Below are 20840 nucleotides of genomic sequence, written 5' to 3' on the forward strand. Positions count from 1 at the left end.
TGGCCAGAGAGCGATATTGGATTACATGTCAGTTGATAAGCGTTCGAAAGAGAGACTTTTGGATGTTAATGTGCTGAGAGGTGCAACTGGAGGGATGTCCAATCATTATCTTGTGGAGGCGAAGGTGAAGAATTGTAGAGGTTTTCAGAAAAGAAGAGAGAATGTTGGGATGAAGAGAGTGATGAGCGCAAGTGAGCTTGGGAAGGAGACTAATGTGAGGAAGTACCAGGAGAGACTGAGTACATAATGGAAAAAAGCGGGAACAAAGTATGTAAGGGGAGTGGGGAAAGAATGGGATGTATTTAGGGAAGCAGTGATGGTTTACACAAAAGGTGCTTGTGGCATGAGAAGCGTGGGAGGTGGGAAGATTAGAAAGGGTAGTGAGTGGTGGGAAGAAGAAGTAAGATTATTGCTGAAAGAGAAGAGAGAGGCATTTGGACGATTTTTGCAGGGAAATAATGACAGGGAGATGTATAAAAGAGACAGGCAGGAGGTCAAGAGAAAGGTGCAAAAGGTGAAAAAGAGGGCAAATGAGAGCTGGGGTGAGAGAGTATCATTTGATTTTAGGGAGAATAAAAAGATGTTTTGGAAGGAGGTAAATAAAGTGCGTAAGACAAGGGAACAAATGGGAACTTCAGTGAAGGGGGCTAATGGGGACGTGATAACAATTAGTGGTGATGTAAGGAGAAGGAGTGAGTATTTTGAAGGTTTGTTGAATGTGTTTGATGATAGATTGGCCGATATAGGGTGTTTTGGTCGAGGTGGTGTGCAAAGTGAGAGGGTTACGGAAAATGATTTGGTAAACAGAGAAAAGGTAGTAAAAGCTTTGTGGAAGATGAAAGTCTGCAAGGCAGTGGCTTTGGATGGTATTGCAGTGGAATTTATTAAAAAGGGGGATGACTGTATTGTTGACTGGTTGGTAAGGTTATTTAATGTATGTATGACTCATTGTGAGGTGCCTGAGGATTGGCGGAATGCTTGCATAGTGCCATTGTACAAAGGCAAAGGGGATAAGAGTGAGTGCTCAAATTACAGATGTATAAGTTTGTTCAGTATTCCTGGTAAATTATATGGGAGGGTATTGATTGAGAGGGTGAAGGTATGTACAGAGCATCAGATTGGGGAAGAGCAGTGTGGTTTCAGAAGTGGTAGAGGATGTGTGGATCAGGTGTTTGCCCTGAAGAATATATATGAGAAATACTTAGAAAAGCAAATGGATTTGTATGTAGCATTTATGGATCTGGAAAAGGCATATGATAGAGTTGATAGAGATGCTCTTTGGAAGGTATTAAGATTATATGGTGTGGGAGGCAAGTTGTTAGAAGCAGTGAAAAGTTTTTATCGAGGATGTAAGGCATGTGTACGTGTAGGAAGAGAGGAAAGTGATTGGTTTTCAGTGAATGTTGGTTTACGGCAGGGGTGTGCGATGTCTCCGTGGTTGTTTGATTTGTTTATGGATGGGGTTGTTAGGGAGGTGAATGCAAGGGGCAAGTATGCAGTCTGTTGTGGATGAGAGAGCTTGGGAAGTGAGTCAGTTCTTGTTTGCCGATGATACAGCGCAGGTGGCTGATTCGTGTGAGAAACTGAAGAGCTGGTGACTGAGTTTGGTAAAGTGTGTGAAAGGAAAAAGCTGAGAATAAATGTGAATAAGAGCAAGGTTATAAGGAAAAGTAGGGTTTAGGGACAAGTATATTGGGAGGTAAGTTTGAATGGAGAAAACTGGAGGAAGTGAAGTGTTTTAGATATCTGGGAGTGAATTTGGTAGCGGATGGAACCATGGAAACGGAAGTGAATCATAAGGTGGGGGAGAGGGCGAAAGTTCTGGGAGCGTTGAAGAAGGTGTGGTAGTCGAGAGCATTATCTTGGAAAACAAAAATGGGTATGTTTGAAGGAATAGTGGTTCGAACAATGTTATATGGTTGCGAGGCGTGGGCTATAGAGTTGTGCGGAGGAGGGTGGATGTGCTCGAAATGAGATGTTTGAGGACAATATGTGGTGTGAGGTTGTTTGATCGAGTAAGTAATAAAAGGGTAAGAGAAATGTGTGGTAATAAAAAGAGTGTGGTTGAGAGAGCAGAGGAGGGTGTTTTGAAATGGTTTGGTCGCATGGAGAGAATGAGTGAGGAAAGATTAACCAAGAGGATATATGTGTCAGAGGTGGAGGGAACGAGGAAAAGTGGGAGACCAAATTGGAGGTGGAAAGATGGCTTGAAAAATATTTTGAGTGATCGGGGAGAGTGTAGGAGGGTGAAAAGCGTGCAAGGAATAGAGGGAAGTGGAATGATGTGGTATACCGGGGTCGACGTGCTGTCAATGGATTGAACCAGGGACTTTGAAGCGTCTACGGTAAACCATGGAAAGGGGGGGGTTTGTTATTGCATGTGTGGTGCGGTGGCGATGGAAATGAATAAAGGCAGAAAGTATGAATTATGTGAATGTGTATTTGTATATGTCTGTGTGTGTATATATATGCATACGTTGAGATGTATAGGTACATATTTTTGCGTGTCCGGACGTGTATGTATATATATGTGTATGTGGGTGGGTTGGGCCATTATTTCGTCTGTTTCATTACGTTAACGCGGGAGACAGCGACAAAGTAAAATAAAATAAATAAAATTAAATACATATATATATATATATGTATATATATATATATATATATATATATATATATATATATATATATATATATATATATATATATATATATATATATATATATATATATATATATATATATATATATATATGTATGTATATATATATATATATATATATATATATATATATATATATATATATATATATATTATTATTATTTTTTATTTTGCTTTGTCGCTGTCTCCCGCGTTTGCGAGGTAGCGCAAGGAAACAGACGAAAGAAATGGCCCAACCCACCCCCATAAACATGTGTATACATACACGTCCACACACGCAAATATACATACCCATACATCTCAATGTACAAATATATATACACACACAGACACATACATATATACACATGCACACAATTCACACTGTCTGCCTTTATTCATTACCATTGCCACCTCGCCACAAATGGAACAACATCCCCCTCCCCCCTCATGTGCGCGAGGTAGCGCTAGGAAAAGACAACAAAGGCCCGATTCGTTCACACTCAGTCTCCAGCTGTCATGCAATAATGCCCGAAACCACAGCTCCCTTCCCACATCCAGGCCCCACACAACTTTCCATGGTTTACCTCAGACGCTTCACATGCCCTGATTCAATCCTTTGACAGCACGTCGACCCCGGTATACCACATCGATCCAATTCACTCTTTTCCTTGCCCGCCTTTCACCCATCTGCATGTTCAGGCCCCGATCACTCAAAATCTTTTTCACTCCATCTTTCCACCTCCAGTTTGGTCTCCCACTTGTCCTCGTTCCCTCCACCTCCGACACATATATGGTCTTGGTCAATCTTTCCTCACTCATTCTCTCCATGTGACCAAACCATTTCAAAACACCCTCTTCTGCTCTCTCAACCACGCGCTTTTTATTTCCACACATCTCTCTTACCCTTACATTACTTACTCGATCAAACCACCTCACACCACATATTGTCCTCAAACATCTCATTTCCAACACATCCACCATCCTGCGCACAACTCTATCATAGCCCACGCCTCGCAACCATACAACATTGTTGGAACCACTATTCCTTCAAACATAGCCATTTTTGCTTTCGGAGATAATTTTCTCGACTTCCACACATTCTTCAAGGTTCCCAGAATTTTCGCCCCCTCCCCCACCCTATGATCCACTTCCGCTTCCATGGTTCCATCCGCTGCAAGATCCACTCCCAGATATCTAAAACACTTTACTTCCTCCAGTTTCTCTCAATTCAAACTTATATATATATATATATATATATATATATATATATATATATATATATATATATATATATATATATATATATATATATATATATATATATATATATATATATATATATATATATATATATATATATATATATATATATATATATATATATATATATATATATATATAGGTATATATATATATATATATATATATATATATATATATATATATATATATATATATATATATATATATATATATATATATATATATATATATATATATATATATATATATATATATATATATATATATATAGGTATATATATATATATATATATATATATATATATATATATATATATATATATACCACACAAATGATGCCCTTTGAATCAAGCATCTTCTCAATGATAACATTGCTTGTCAGTGGTGTACGACGTTTACCAATCTTTGCGTAACCACGCTTGTATACCAACTGCTTCACCGTCTTCAGGTTAGGATAGCCCCAGGCAATAAATGGCTCTGCAATGCGCAGCATGTTGATGGTAGCCTTATTAAGCTTGATGAAGACACCATTGTTGATGTGGAGGAGGCGGAAAAGCATAAGCACTTTCCGGACTTTGTGATGAATCTGGTTGACACCCGTGATTCTGACCAGAAAGGCCAACCTGGCCTGTGCAGGAACAATAACAGATCCCTCCTTTTTGGCTGACCGAATTACTTCAATCTCTTTCGTCTCCTTAATGCGGTACTCTTTAATATAGCTCTCAGCACGACGGAAGGCTTTGAAGCGTTTTGATTTCCTAGCCTTTTTTCCCTGAAGAATGGCAGCAACCTTATGTTTCTTAATAGCAATCTGCCTCTTCCTACGCTTTAGAAGAATCTCTGGAACAGCAGGCAACTTCCTGAAAGTAGAAGGTCCTTTGGTCGCAGGTTTCTTGGTCTTAGGTTCCTCAGTCTTGGATACCTCAGTCTTAGATTCCTCAGTCTTGGATTTCTCAGTATTGGGTTCCTTGGCCTTGGGTTTCTTGGACTTCGGTTTCCTAGCCTTGGGTTTCTTAGTCTCGGGTTTCTTAGTCTCAGGTTTCTTAGTCTCGGTTTTTTTTCGTTTTTTTCTTTTTGCAAAAGGATGGACAGAGAAGGGGGCCAGATGAGCATATTCCCTCAAAGGTCCAGTCCTCTGTTCTTAACGCAACCTCGGTAATACGGGAGATGGCGAATAGTATGAAAGAAACAAAGAAAAGATATATATATATATATATATATATATATATATATATATATATATATATATATATATATATATATATATATATATATATATATATATATATATATATATATATATATATATATATATATATATATATATATATATATATATATATATATATATATATATATATATATATATATATATATATATATAAGTTTGAATGGAGAAAAACTGGAGGAAGTAAAGTGTTTTAGATATCTGGGAGTGGATCTGGCAGCGGATGGAGCCATGGAAACGTAAGTAAATCATAGGGTGGGGGAGGGGGCGAAAATCCTGGGATCCTTGAAGAATGTGTGGAAGTCGAGATTGAATCAGGGCATGTGAAGCGTCTGGGGTAAACCATGGAAAGTTGTGTGGGGCCTGGATGTGGAAAGGGAGCTGTGGTTTCGGGCATTATTGCATAACAGCTAAAGACTATGTGTGAACGAATGGGGCCTTTGTTGTCTTTTCCTTGCGCTACCTCGCACACATGAGGGGGGAGGGGGATGGTATTCCATGTGTGGCGAGGTGGCGATGGGAATGAATAAAGGCAGACAGTGTGAATTGTGTGCATGGGTATATATGTATGTGTCTGTGTGTGTATATATAAGTGTACATTGAGATGTATAGGTATGTATATTTGCGTGTGTGGACGTGTATGTATATACATGTGTATGGGGGTGGGTTGGGCCATTTCTTTCGTCTGTTTCCTTGCGCTACCTCGCAAACGCGGGAGACAGCGACAAAGCAAAAAAAAAAAAAAGAATATATATATATATATATATATATATATATATATTTATATATATATATATATATATATATATATATATATATATATATAGTAAAGTCAGGGGTTAGTTAGAGGACAAGAGCATGGGAAGGAGTAGCATTACTCCTGAAACAGGAGTTGTGGGAGTATGTGATAGAATGTAAGAAAGTAAATTCTCGATTAATATGGGTAAAACTGAAAGTTGATGGAGAGAGATGGGTGATTATTGGTGCATATGCACCTGGGCATGAGAAGAAAGATCATGAGAGGCAAGTGTTTTGGGAGCAGCTGAATGAGTGTGTTAGTGGTTTTGATGCACGAGACCGGATTATAGTGATGGGTGATTTGAATGCAAAGGTGAGTAATGTGGCAGTTGAGGGAATAATTGGTATACATGGGGTGTTCAGTGTTGTAAATGGAAATGGTGAAGAGCTTGTAGATTTAGGTGCTGAAAAAGGACTGGTGATTGGGAATACCTGATTTAAAAAGCGAGATATACATAAGTATACGTATGTAAGTAGGAGAGATGGCCAGAGAGCGTTATTGGATTACGTGTTAATTGACAGGCGCGCGAAAGAGAGACTTTTGGATGTTAATGTGCTGAGAGGTGCAACTGGAGTGATGTCTGATCATTATCTTGTGGAGGCTAAGGTGAAGATTTGTATGGATTTTCAGAAAAGAAGAGTGAATGTTGGGGTGAAGAGGGTGGTGAGAGTAAGTGAGCTTGGGAAGGAGACTTGTGTGAGGAAGTACCAGGAGAGACTGAGTACAGAATGGAAAAAGGTGAGAACAATGTAAGTAAGGGGAGTGGGGGAGGAATGGGATGTGTTTAGGGAATCAGTGACGGATTGCGCAAAAGATGCTTGTGGCATGAGAGGAGTGGGAGGTGGGTTGATTAGAAAGGGTAGTGAGTGGTGGGATGAAGAGGTAAGATTATTAGCGAAAGAGAAGAGAGAGGCATTTGGACGATTTTTGCAGAGAAAAAATGCAATTGAGTGGGAGATGTATAAAAGAAAGAGGCAGGAGATCAAGAGAACGGTGCAAGAGGTGAAAAAGAGGGCAAATGAGAGTTGGGGTGAGAGAGTATCATTAAATTTTAGGGAGAATAAAAAAATGTTTTGGAAGGAGGTAAATAAAGTGCGTAAGACAAGGGAGCAAATGGGAACTTCAGTGAAGGGCGCAAATGGGGAGGTGATAACAAGTAGTGGTGATGTGAGAAGGAGATGGAGTGAGTATTTTGAAGGTTTGTTGAATGTGTTTGATGATAGAGTGGCAGATATAGGGTGATTTGGTCGAGGTGGTGTGCAAAGTGAGAGGTTTAGGGAAAATGATTTGGTAAATAGAGAAGAGGTAGTAAAAGCTTTACGGAAGATGAAAGCCGGTAAGGCTGCAGATTTGGATGGTATTGCAGTGGAATTTATTAAATAAAGGAGGTGACTGTATTGATGACTGGTTGGTAAGGTTATTTAATGTATGTATGACTCATGGTGAGGTGCCTGAGGATTGGCGGAATGCTTGCATAGTGCCATTATACAAAGGCAAAGGGGACAAGAGTGAGTGCTCAAATTACAGAGGTATAAGTTTGTTGAGTATTCCTGGTAAATCATATGTGAGGGTATTGATTGAGAGGGTGAAGGCATGTACACAGCATAAGATTGGGGAAGAGCAGTGTGGTTTCAGAAGTGGTAGAGGATGTGTGGATCAGGTGTTTGCTTTGAAGAATGTATGTGAGAAATACTTAGAAAACAAATGGATTTGTATGTAACATTTATGGATATGGAGAAAGCATATGCTAGAGTTGATAGAGATGCTCTGTGGAAGGTTTTAAGAATATATGGTGTGGGAGGCAAGTTGTTAGAAGCAGTGAAAAGTTTTTATCGACGATGTAAGGCATGTGTATGTGTAGTAAGAGAGGAAAGTGATTGGTTCTCAGTGAATCTAGGTTTGCGGCAGGGATGTGTGATGTCTCCATGGTTGTTTAATTTGTTTATGGATGGGGTTGTTAGGGAGGTGAATGCAAGAGTTTTGGAAATAGGGGTAAGTATGCAGTCTATTGTGAATGAGAGCTTGGGAAGTGAGTCACTTGTTGTTCGCTGATGATACAGCGCTGGTGGATGATTCATGTAAGAAACTGCAGAAGCTGGTGACTGAGTTTGGTAAAGTGGGTGAAAGAAGGAAGTTGAGAGTAAATGTGAATAAGAGCAAGGTTATTAGGTACAGTAGGGTTGAGGGTCAAGTCAATTGGGAGGTACGTTTGAATGGAGAAAAACTGGAGGAAGTAAAGTGCTTTAGATATCTCGGAGTGGATCTGGCAGCGGATGGAACCATGGAAGCGGAAGTGAATCATAGGGTGGGGGAGGGGGCGAAAATTCTGGGAGCCTTGAAGAATGTGTGGAAGTCGAGAACATTATCTCGGAAAGGAAAAATGGGTATGTTTGAAGGAATAGTGGTTCCAACAATGTTTTATGGTTGCGAGGCGTGTGCTATGGATAGAGTTGTGCGGAGGAGGGTGGATGTGCTGGAAATGAGATGTTTGAGGACAATATGTGGTGTGAGGTGGTTTGATCGAGTAAGTAATGTAAGGGTAAGAGAGATGTGTGGAAATAAAAAGAGTATGGTTGAGAGAGCAGAAGAGGGTGTTTTGAAATTGCTTGGTCACATGGAGAGAATGAGTAAGGAAAGATTGACAAAGAGGATATATGTGTCGGAGGTGGAGGGAACGAGGAGAAGTGGGAGACCAAATTTTAGATGGAAAGATGGAGTGAAAAAGATTTTGAGCGATCGGGGCCTGAACATGCAGGAGGGTGAAATGCGTGCAAGAAATAGAGTGAATTGGAACGATGTGGTATACCGGGGTCGACGTGCTGTCAATTGATTGAACCAGGGCATGTGAAGCGTCTGGGGTAAACCATGGAATGTTGTGTAGGGCCTGGATGTGGAAAGGGAGCTGTGGTTTCGGTGCATTATTACATGACAGCTAGAGACTGAGTTTGAACGAATGGGGCCATTGGTGTCTTTTCCTAGCGCTACCTCACACACATGAGGGGGGGAGGGGGTTTGTTATTCCATATGTGGCGAGGTGGCGATGGGAACAAATAAAGGCAGACAGTATGAATTATGCACATGTGTATATATATATATATATATATATATATATATATATATATATATATATATATATATATATATATATATATATATATATATATATATATATATATATATATATATATATATATATATATATATATATATTATCCCTGGAGATGGGGAGAAAGAATTCTTCCCACGTATTCAATGCGTGTCGTAGAGGGTGACTAAAAGGGGAGAGATCAGGGGCTGAAAATCCTCCCCTCTCGTTTTTTCAATTTTTCCAAAAGAAAGAACAGAGAAGGGGGCCAGTTGAGGATATTCCCTCTAAAGGCCCAGTCCTCTGCTCTTAACGATACCTCGCTAACGCGGGAAATGGGGAATAGTATGAAATATATATATATTTTTTTTTTTTCAAACTATTCGCCATTTCCCGCGTTAGCGAGGTAGCGTTAAGAACAGAGAACTGGGCCACTGAGGGAATATCCTCACCTGGCCCCCTTCTCTGTTCCTTCTTTTGGAAATTTAAAAAAGATTGAGAGGGGAGGATTTCCAGCCCCCCGCTCCCTCCCCTTTTAGTCGCCTTCTACGACACGCAGGGAATACGTGGGAAGTATTCTTTCTCCCCTATCCCCAGGGATATATATATATATATATATATATATATATATATATATATATATATATATATATATATATATATATATATATATATATTATCCCTGGGGATAGGGGATTAAGAATACTTCCCACGTATTCCCTGCGTGTCGTAGAAGGCGACTAAAAGGGGAGGGAGCCGGGGGCTGGAAATCCTCCCCTCTCGGTTTTTTATTTTTTCTTTTTTTTTTTTTTCAATTTTCCAAAAGAAGGAACAGAGAATTGGGCCAGGTGAGGGTATTCCCTCAAAGGCCCAGTCCTCTGTTCTTAACGCTACCTCGCTAATGCGGGAAATGGCGAATAGTTTGAAAGAAGAAAGAAAAAGATATATATATATATATATATATATATATATATATATATATATATATATATATATATATATATATATATATATATATATATATATATATATATATATATATATATATATATATATATATATATATATATATATAAACAGAAGAAGGAGTCACGCGGGGAGTGATCATCCTCCTCGAAGGCTCAGAGTGGGGTGCCTAAATGTGTGTGGATGTAACCAAGATGTGAAAAAAGGAGAGATAGGTAGTATGTTTGAGGAAAGGAACCTGGATGTTTTGGCTCTGAGTGAAACGAAGCTCAAGGGTAAAGGGGAAGAGTGGTTTGGAAATGTCTGGGGAGTGAAGTCAGGGGTTAGTGAGAGGACAAGAGCAAGGGAAGGAGTAGCAATACTCCTGAAACAGGAGTTGTGGGAGTATGTGATAGAATGTAAGAAAGTAAATTCTCGATTAATATGGGTAAAATTGAAAGTTGATGGAGAGAGGTGGGTGATTATTGGTGCATATGCACCTGGGCATGAGAAGAAAGATCATGAGAGGCAAGTGTTTTGGGAGCAGCTAAATGAGTGTGTTAGCGGTTTTGATGCACGAGACCGGGTTATAGTGATGGGTGATTTAAATGCAAAGGTGAGTAATGTGGCAGTTGAGGGAATAATTGGTATGCATGGGGTGTTCAGTGTTGTAAATGGAAATGGTGAAGAGCTTGTAGATTTATGTGCTGAAAAAGGACTGATGATTGGGAATACCTGGTTTAAAAAGCGAGATATACATAAGTATACTTATGTAAGTAGGAGAGATGGCCAGAGAGCGTTATTGGATTACGTGTTAATTGACAGGCGTGCGAAAGAGAGACTTTTGGATGTTAATGTGCTGAGAGGTGCAACTGGAGGGATGTCTGATCATTATCTTGTGGAGGCTAAGGTGAAGATTAGTATGGGTTTTCAGAAAAGAGGAGTGAATGTTGGGGTGAAGAAGGTGGTGAGAGTAAGTGAGCTTGGGAAGGAGACCTGTGTGGGGAAGTACCAGGAGAGACTGTGTACAGAATGGAAAAAGGTGAGAACAATGGAAGTAAGGGGAGTGGGGGAGGAATGGGATGTATTTAGGGAATCAGTGATGGATTGCGCAAAAGATGCTTGTGGCATGAGAAGAGTGGGAGGTGGGCTGTTTAGAAAGGGTAGTGAGTGGTGGGATGAAGAAGTAAGAGTATTAGTGAAAGAGAAGAGAGAGGCATTTGGACGATTTTTGCAGGAAAAAAATGCAATTGAGTGGGAGAAGTATAAAAGAAAGAGACAGGAGGTCAAGAGAAAGGTGCAAGAGGTGAAAAAAAGGGCAAATGAGAGTTGGGGTGAGAGACTATCAGTAAATTTTAGGGAAAATAAAAAGATGTTCTGGAAGGAGGTAAATAGGGTGCGTAAGACAAGGGAGCAAATGGGAACTTCAGTGAAGGGCGTAAATGGGGAGGTGATAACAAGTAGCGGTGATGTGAGAAGGAGATGGAATGAGTATTTTGAAGGTTTGTTGAATGTGTCTGATGACAGAGTGGCAGATATAGGGTGTTTTGGTCGAGGTGGTGTGCAAAGTGAGAGGGTTAGGGAAAATGATTTGGTAAACAGAGAAGAGGTAGTAAAAGCTTTGCGGAAGATGAAAGCCGGCAAGGCAGCAGGTTTGGATGGTATTGCAGTGGAATTTATTAAGAAAGGGGGTGACTGTATTGTTGACTGGTTGGTAAGGTTATTTAATGTATGTATGACTCATGGTGAGGTGCCTGAGGATTGGCGGAATGCGTGCATAGTGCCATTGTACAAAGGCAAAGGGGATAAGAGTGAGTGCTCAAATTACAGAGGTATAAGTTTGTTGAGTATTCCTGGTAAATTATATGGGAGGGTATTGATTGAGAGGGTGAAGGCATGTACAGAGCATCAGATTGGGGAAGAGCAGTGTGGTTTCAGAAGTGGTAGAGGATGTGTGGATCAGGTGTTTGCTTTGAAGAATGTATGTGAGAAATACTTAGAAAAGCAAATGGATTTGTATGTAGCATTTATGGATCTGGAGAAGGCATATGATAGAGTTGATAGAGATGCTCTGTGGAAGGTATTAAGAATATATGGTGTGGGAGGCAAGTTGTTAGAAGCAGTGAAAAGTTTTTATCGAGGATGTAAGGCATGTGTACGTGTAGGAAGAGAGGAAAGTGATTGGTTCTCAGTGAATGTAGGTTTGCGGCAGGGGTGTGTGATGTCTCCATGGTTGTTTAATTTGTTTATGGATGGGGTTGTAAGGGAGGTAAATGCAAGAGTCCTGGAAAGAGGGGCAAGTATGAAGTCTGTTGGGGATGAGAGAGCTTGGGAAGTGAGTCAGTTGTTGTTCGCTGATGATACAGCGCTGGTGGCTGATTCATGTGAGAAACTGCAGAAGCTGGTGACTGAGTTTGGTAAAGTGTGTGGAAGAAGAAAGTTGAGAGTAAATGTGAATAAGAGCAAGGTTATTAGGTACAGTAGGGGTGAGGGTCAAGTCAATTGGGAGGTGAGTTTGAATGGAGAAAAACTGGAGGAAGTGAAGTGTTTTAGATATCTGGGAGTGGATCTGTCAGCGGATGGAACCATGGAAGCGGAAGTGGATCATAGGGTGGGGGAGGGGGCGAAAATTTTGGGAGCCTTGAAAAATGTGTGGAAGTCGAGAACACTATCTCGGAAAGCAAAAATGGGTATGTTTGAGGGAATAGTGGTTCCAACAATGTTGTATGGTTGCGAGGCGTGGGCTATGGATAGAGATGTGCGCAGGAGGATGGATGTGCTGGAAATGAGATGTTTGAGGACAATGTGTGGTGTGAGGTGGTTTGATCGAGTAAGTAACGTAAGGGTAAGAGAGATGTGTGGAAATAAAAAGAGCGTGGTTGAGAGAGCAGAAGAGGGTGTTTTGAAATGGTTTGGGCACATGGAGAGAATGAGTGAGGAGAGATTGACCAAGAGGATATATGTGTCGGAGGTGGAGGGAACGAGGAGAAGAGGGAGACCAAATTGGAGGTGGAAAGATGGAGTGAAAAAGATTTTGTGTGATCGGGGCCTGAACATGCAGGAGGGTGAAAGGAGGGCAAGAAATAGAGTGAATTGGAGTCATGTGGTATACAGGGGTTGACGTGCTGTCAGTGGATTGAAGCAAGGCATGTGAAGCGTCTGGGGTAAACCATGGAAAGCTGTGTAGGTATGTATATTTGCGTGTGTGGACGTGTGTATGTACATGTGTATGGGGGGGGGGGGGTTGGGCCATTTCTTTCGTCTGTTTCCTTGCGCTACCTCGCAAACGCGGGAGACAGCGACAAAGTATAAAAAAAAAAAAAAAAAAAATATATATATATATATGTATTCAAAGCAAACACCTGATCCACACATCCTCTACCACTTCTGAAACCACACCGCTCTTCCCCAACCTGATGCTCTGTACATGCCTTCACCCTCTCAATCAATACCCTCCAATATAATTCACCAGGAATACTCAACAAAATTATACCTCTGTATTTTGAGCACTCACTCTTACCCCCTTTGCCTTTGTACAATGGCACTATGCAAGCATTCCGCCAATCCTCAGGCACCTCACCATAAATCATACATACATTAAATAACCTTACCAACCAGTCAACAATACAGTCACCCCCTTTTTTAATAGATTCCAATACAGTACCATCCAAACCTGTTGCCTTGCCGGCTTTCATAATCCGTAAAGCTTTTACTACCTCTTCTCTGTTTACCAAATCATTTTCCCTAACCCTCTCACTTTGCACACCACCTCGACCAAAACACCCTACATCTGCCACTCTATCATCAAACACATTCAATAAACCTTCAAAATACTCACTCCATCTCCTTCTCAAATCACCACTACTTGTTATCAGCTCCCCACTAGCACCCTTCACTGAAGTTCCCATTTGCTCCCTTGTCTTACGCACTTTATTTACCTCCTTCCAAAACATCTTTTATTTCTCCCTGAAATTTAATGATACTCTCTCACCCCAACTCTCATTTGCCCTCTTTTTCACCTCTTGCACCTTTTTCTTGACCTCCTGCCTCTTTCTTTTATACATCGCCCACTCATTTGCATTTTTTCCCTGCAAAAATCGTCCAAATGCCTCTCTCTTCTCTTTCACTAATAATCTGACTTCATCCCACCACTCACTACCGTTTCTAATCAACCCACCTCCCACGCTTCTCATGCCACAAGCATCTTTTGCGCAAGCCATCACTGCTTCCCTAAATACCTCCCATTCCTCCCCTACTCCCCTTACCTCCTTTGTTCCCACCTTTTTCCATTCTGTACTCAGTCTCTCCTGGTACTTCCTCACACAAGTCTCCTTCCCAAGCTCACTTACTCTCACCACTCTCTTCACCCCAACATTCTCTCTTATTTTCTGAAAACCCCCTCAAATCTTCACCTTCGCCTCCACAAGATAATGATCAGACATCCCTCCAGTTGCACCTCTCAGCACATTAACATCCAAAAGTCTCTCTTTCGTGCGTCTATCAATTAACACGTAATCTAATAACGCTCTCTGGCCATCTCTCCTACTTACATACGTATACTTATGTATATGTCGCTTTTTAAACCAGGTATTCCCAATCACCAGTCCTTTTTCAGCACATAAATCTACAAGCTCTTCACCATTTCCATTTACAACACTGAACACTCCATGTATACCAATATATACCATGTATACCAATATATATATATATATATATATATATATATATATATATATATATATATATATATATATATATATATATATATATATATATATATATATATATATATATATATATATATATATATATACATATATATATATATATATATATATATATATATATATATATATATATATATATATATATATATATATATATATATATATATATATATGTATGTATGTATGTATGTATGTATATATATGACAACCCCATGCCACCGCATATGCGCGACGTAGCGCTAGAAAAAGACAACAAAGGCCACATTCGTTCACACTCAGTCTCTAGATATCATGTATAATGCACCGAAACCACAGCTCCCTTTTCACATCCAGGCCCAAAAAAACTTTTATATGGTTTACCCCAGACGCTTCACATGCCCTGGTTCAATCCATTGACAGCACGTACACCCCAATATACCACATCGTTCCAATTCACTCTATTTCTTACACGCCTTTCACCCTACTGCATGTTCAGGCCCCGATCACTCATAACCTTTTTCGCTCCATCTTTCCACCTCCAATTTGGTCTCCTACTTCTCCTCGTTCCCTCTACCTCTGACACATATATCCTTTTTGTCAATCTTTCCTCACTCATTCTCTCCATGTGACCAAACTATTTTAAAACACCCTCTTCTGCTCTCTCAACCACACTCTTTTTTTTACCACACATCTCTCTTGCCCTCTCATTACTTACTCGATCAAACCACCTCCTACCACATATTACCCTCAAGCATCTCATTTCCAGCACATCCACCCTCCTGCGCACAACTCTATAGCCCACGCCGCGCAAACATATAACATTGTTTGAGCCACTATTCCTTCAAATATACCCATCTTTGCTTTCCAAGATAACGCTCTCAACTTCCACACATTCTTCAACGCTCCCAGAACTTTCGCCCCCTCCCCCACCCTTTGATTCCCTTCAGCTTCCATGGTTTCATCCGCTGCCAAATCCACTACCAGATATCTAAAGCATTTCACTTCCTACAGGTTTTCTCCATTCAAACTTACCTCCCAGTTGGCTTGTCCCTCAACCCTACTGTTCCTAATAACCTTGCTCTTATTCATATTTACACTCAGCTTTCTTCTTTCACACACTTTACCAAATTCAGTCACCAGCTTCTGCAGTTTCTCACCCGAATCATCCACCAGCACTGTATCATCAGAGAACAACAACTGACTCACTTCCCAAGCTCTCTCTTCCACAACAGGCTGCATACTTGCCCCTCTTTCCAAAAATCTTGCATTTACCTGCATAACAACCTCATTCATAAACAAATGAAACAACCATGGAAACATCACACACTCCTGCTGCAAACCAACATTCACTGAGAGCCAATCACTTTTCTCTTTTCCTACACGTACATATGCCTTACATCCTCCATAAAATCTTTTCACTGCTTCTAACAACTTGCCTCTCACACCATATATTCATAATACCTTCCACAAAGCATCTCTATCAACATATGCCTTCTCCAGATCCATAGAGGCTTCATACAAATCCTTTTGCTTTTCTAAGTATCTCTCACATACATTCTTCAAAGCAAACACCTGATCACGTCCTCTACCACTTCTGAAACCACACTGCTCTTCCCCAATCTGATGCTTTGTACATGCCTTTACCCTCTCAATCAATACTCTCCCATATAATTTCCCAGGAATACTCAACAAACTTATACCTCTGTAATTTGAGCACTCACTTTTATCCCCTTCGCCTTTGTATAATGGCACTATGCAAGCATTCCGCCAATCCTCAGGCACCTCACCATGAGTGACACATACATTAATTAACCTTAACAACCTGTCAACAATACAGTCACACCCTTTTTAATAAATTCCACCGCAATACCATCCAAACCCACTGCCTTGCCGGCTTTCATCTTCCGCATAGCTTTTACTACCTCTTCTCTGTTTAAAAAATCATTCTAACTCACCCTCTCTCTTATCACACCACCTCGACTAAAACACCCTATATCTGCCACTCTATCATCAGACACATTGAACAAACCTTCAAAATACTCACTCCATCTCCTTCTCACATCACCACTTCTTGTTATCACCTCCCCATTAGCCCCCTTCACTGAGGTTCCCATTTGTTCCCTTGTCTTACGCACTTTTTTTACCTCCTTCCAAAACATCTTTTTATTCTCCCTAAAATTTAATGATACTCTCTCACCCCAACTCTCATTTCCCCTCTTCTTTACCTTTTACACCTTTCTCTTGACCTCGTTTCTCTTTCTTTTATACATATCCCTGTCAATTGCATTATTTCCATACTAAAATCGCCCAAATGCCCCTCTCTTCTCTTTCACTAATAATCTTACTTCTTCATCCCACCACTCACCACCCTTTCTACGCTGCCCACCTCCCACGCTTCTCATGCCACAAGCATCTTTTGCGCAAGCCATCACTGCTTCCCTAAATACATCCCATTCCTCCCCCACTTCCCTTACGTCCTTTGTTCTCACCTTTTTCCATTCTGTACTCGGTATCTCCTGGTACTTCCTCACACAATTGTGTGTGGATCAGGTGTTTGCTTTGAAGAATGTATGTGAGAAATACTTAGAAAAACAGAAGGATTTTTATGTAGCATTTATGGATCTGGAGAAGGCATACGATAGGGTCGATAGCGATGCTTTATAGGTTTTAAGAGTATATGGTGCGGGAGGTAAATTGCTAGAAGCAGTGAAAAGTTTTTATCGAGGATTTAAGGTACGTGTACGAGTAGGAAGAAAGGAAAATGATTGGTTTCCAGTGAATGTCGGTTTGCGGCAGAGGTGCGTGATGTCTCCATGGTTACTTAATTTGTTTATGGATGGGGTAGTTTGGAAGGTGAATGCAAGAGTTTTGGAGAGAGTAGCAAGTATGTAGTCTGTTGTGGATGAGAGGGCTTGGGAAGTGAGTCAGTTGTTGTTTGCTGATGATACAACGCTGGTGGCTGATTCGGGTGAGAAACTGCATAAGTTGGTGACTGAGTTTGGTAAAGTGTGTGAAAGAAGAAAGTTGAGAGTAAATTTGAATAAGAGCAAGGTTATTAGGTTCAGTAGTGTTGAGGGATAAGTCAATTGGGAGGTAAGATTAAATGGAGGAAAACTGGAGGAAGTGAAGTGTTTTAGATATCTGGAAGTGGACTTAGCAGCGGATGTAACCATGGAAGCGGAAGTGAGTCACGGGGTGGGGGAGGGAGCAAAGGTTTTATGAGCATTGAAGAATGTGTGGAAGGCAAGAACGTTATTTCGGAGAGCGAAAATGGGTATGTTTGAAGGAATAGTGGTTCCAACAATGTTATATGATTGTGAGCCATGGGCTATAGATAGGGTTGTGCGGAGGAGGATGGATGTGTTGGAAATGAAATGTCTGAGGACAATATGTGGTGTGAGGTGGTTTGATCGAGTAAGTAATGAAAGGGTAAGAGGGATGTGTGGTAATAGAAAACACGGGGTCGACGTGCTGTCTTCGGATTGAACCAGAGCATGTGAAGCGTCTGGGGTAAACTATGGAAAGGTCTGTGGGGCCTGGGTGTGAAATACATACATACATTTTCGCCACTTCCTTCGTGTTTAGATTACCTCCAAAAATGTATAATAAGTATACATGACGATCAGTGACGAAATATTCTTCTTTGTTTTCTATCGTTATTTTCCTGACTAGACCAGATAAATATACACTTCTGGTAGAAAAAAAAGAGTCCAATATCATCCTACACCCACAACAATCCCGCTTCTTGTGTCCTATGTAGACATCCGTGAGACAGTGGTCGACTTCACTATGCACTACTACTTGGGGTCCACCGTCCTGGTGTCTCCTGCACCCAAGGAAAGGAGCCGATCCTTCGCCATCTTGTCGACCTTCACGTTCGAGGTAAGTAGCTTTAAGGAACAATTGTCTCGTGTTACTTGTGATATGGAAAAAATATATATTCATCATGGAACAGAAAGAAAATCGTTTATAACTGATATCTTTACACCTAAGATCATAAATACATTCCTACAAAATTACCTGCATACATTAGTATATATTTTTATGCATGTATGTATTTACACATGTATACATATATAGGATACGTTGATAGATAGATAACAGATAAATGCAGAGACAGATTGATGAACAGATAAGAAATAGATAGACACAAATACAAACAGACAAATAAATAGAAAGATAGATAGATTATGCAAGGCTGCAAATAGAGTTCCTAGATAGATAAAAAAGAACTAGGAATCCTTCAGACCTCATCATCATCACCAATCCCCGTTAGTCCATTGAGGGTATAATGCCGAATGGTGATCTAGCATATCGAGCCTTGAAAGCGACCTGCGTTTAATAAGAAGAAATGACAAGAAGCAACTGAAGGTGATGACCCTGCACCCATCCTCCACAACACTGTGTCATCTCTTCTTTCTTACTTTTATATATAGATTTTCTCGTCGTGCTTTTCGTCCACTTTTTAAACTCTCGTGAGGAGCTTAAAGGCAGTTCTGAGGTTCTGTGTATAGTCATGACTGAGGTTCCATGTGTTGTCTTGGTCAAAGGTTCCATGTGTTGTCATGATTGAAGGTTCCGTGTGCTGTCATGGTCAAATGTTCCATGTGTTGTCATGATTAAAAGTTCCGTGTGTTGGCATATTCTTAGGGACGCTAATCACAAAGTGGACAATATTGCTATAGGTAAAACAGAATGCGAAAGAGATTTGGAAGTGCTGGTGAGGAAAGATCTTAAGTCGCTGCACTCATGTATCAAAGTGTGTAATAAGGCTGATAGGATGTCAGGATTCATTACTAGGATTGTTAGCAATAAAACTCCTAGAGTATTGTTGCAACTTTATTTTGCGTTGGTGAGACCACATTTGGATTAAGCGATATAGTTTTGGGCTCCATACTATGCAGCTGAAACAGAATGTTTAGAGAGAGTACAAACGTGAATGTCAAAAATGATCCCTGGAATTAGAAGCCTCATTTATAAAGAAAGGTTAAAAAAACTGAATTTACACTCTCTTAAGAGGAGGAGGGCTAGAGGGGTTGTGATTGAAGTTTTTAAAAGGATGAAGGTCATTAATAAAGGTAACGTGAATAAAGTTCTCAGAATGGCACCACCGGATAGGACAAGAAATAAAGGATTTGAATTAGAAAAACTCGATTCAGTTCAGATGTGGGTAAATACTGCTTCGGAAATAGGGTAGTAGAGTTATGGAACAAGCTGCCAAGTACAGTGGTGGAAGCTAGGTCTTCAGGTAGCTTTAAACGAAGGTTGGATGTGTTTATTGGCTCAGGCGGTTGGTTGTAGGGTGGGCAGACTCAGGACCTGCTTAGCATCTTTGGCCTAGCATGGGCCGACAGGCCTCTTGCAGTGTCCTCACTTCCTACGTTCATATGTTCAGGTTCCTCGTGCAAGAAACTGATCTGTTCCGCTCATAGCACCAGATGCTGAGGTGATGGGCAGGACAAGAATTTCCACCATATCCAGGGTATATACCAGGTCTTTCCTGCATGGTTCCTCGACAAAGAATTCATAGATGTCAATACACTGCTATTCCCGGAAGTTGCTGTGCACCACCATCTTCAACTTTCTCCACTCTCCCAACAGATCTTCTATGCTAAGCACTTTCCTCAGACACCCAGTAAGCGACGCTGTATCTCCAATATCCACTCTGAGAAGAGATGACTGGTTACTGTGTTGAGCCATTTGTCATGGTGAGATATAACGAAGGATTTATCATATCTTCTCCACCTCTTTTCCTGTTTTCTCCGAGTGGGTAATCAAACTGCTTGTGTACCTCATTCTTCACCCTCTCCTGAACATCAGCAGTATTTCTGAACATCATTCATTACATTTGTAATATTTCCTCTCAGTTGTAGGCCTTGTAACCTGAGGGACGTGGTCTTTTCTCCAAACTTGATACAATTACGTTCCTTGCCATTCCAGCTGGATGTGGCTCTGTTTCCCTAAGTCCCATCCTAGCTAGACACTCCTCAAGTGTATGTTCAGCCGACCTCAAGATCAAATTTTCCAGTTGAAGCCACAAAGTGACCCTTGCCATTTGTGACACTAGATCTCTACAAACTTGATCTGTCACGTTGTTCGTCCTACGAGATGATGATAATTTTGTAAGAAATTTTGAGAATTTCCTCGTGCACTGCAGACTCCATGATCTGGGT

The 20840-nt window shown here is 40.5% G+C and overlaps 1 protein-coding gene and 1 pseudogene across 1 annotated transcript in view; one reads left to right on the plus strand and one right to left on the minus strand.

Moving 5' to 3' along the window:
* Window positions 1-18228, minus strand: part of LOC139753537 (large ribosomal subunit protein uL30 pseudogene) — a 30314-nt pseudogene extending 12086 nt beyond the window's left edge.
* Window positions 18229-18282: 54 nt separating this feature from the next.
* LOC139753538 (glutamate receptor ionotropic, delta-1-like) overlaps window positions 18283-20840 on the plus strand; it is an 80276-nt gene continuing 77718 nt past the window's right edge. The window contains exons 1-2 of the mRNA XM_071670186.1: window positions 18283-18292; window positions 18428-18549. Of these exons, the coding sequence (XP_071526287.1) occupies window positions 18283-18292; window positions 18428-18549 (132 nt within the window). The remainder of the gene's footprint in view (window positions 18293-18427; window positions 18550-20840) is intronic.

The sequence above is a fragment of the Panulirus ornatus genome, chromosome 14 (genome assembly GCF_036320965.1).
Source record: "Panulirus ornatus isolate Po-2019 chromosome 14, ASM3632096v1, whole genome shotgun sequence".
Classification (NCBI taxonomy): Eukaryota; Metazoa; Arthropoda; class Malacostraca; order Decapoda; family Palinuridae; genus Panulirus; species Panulirus ornatus.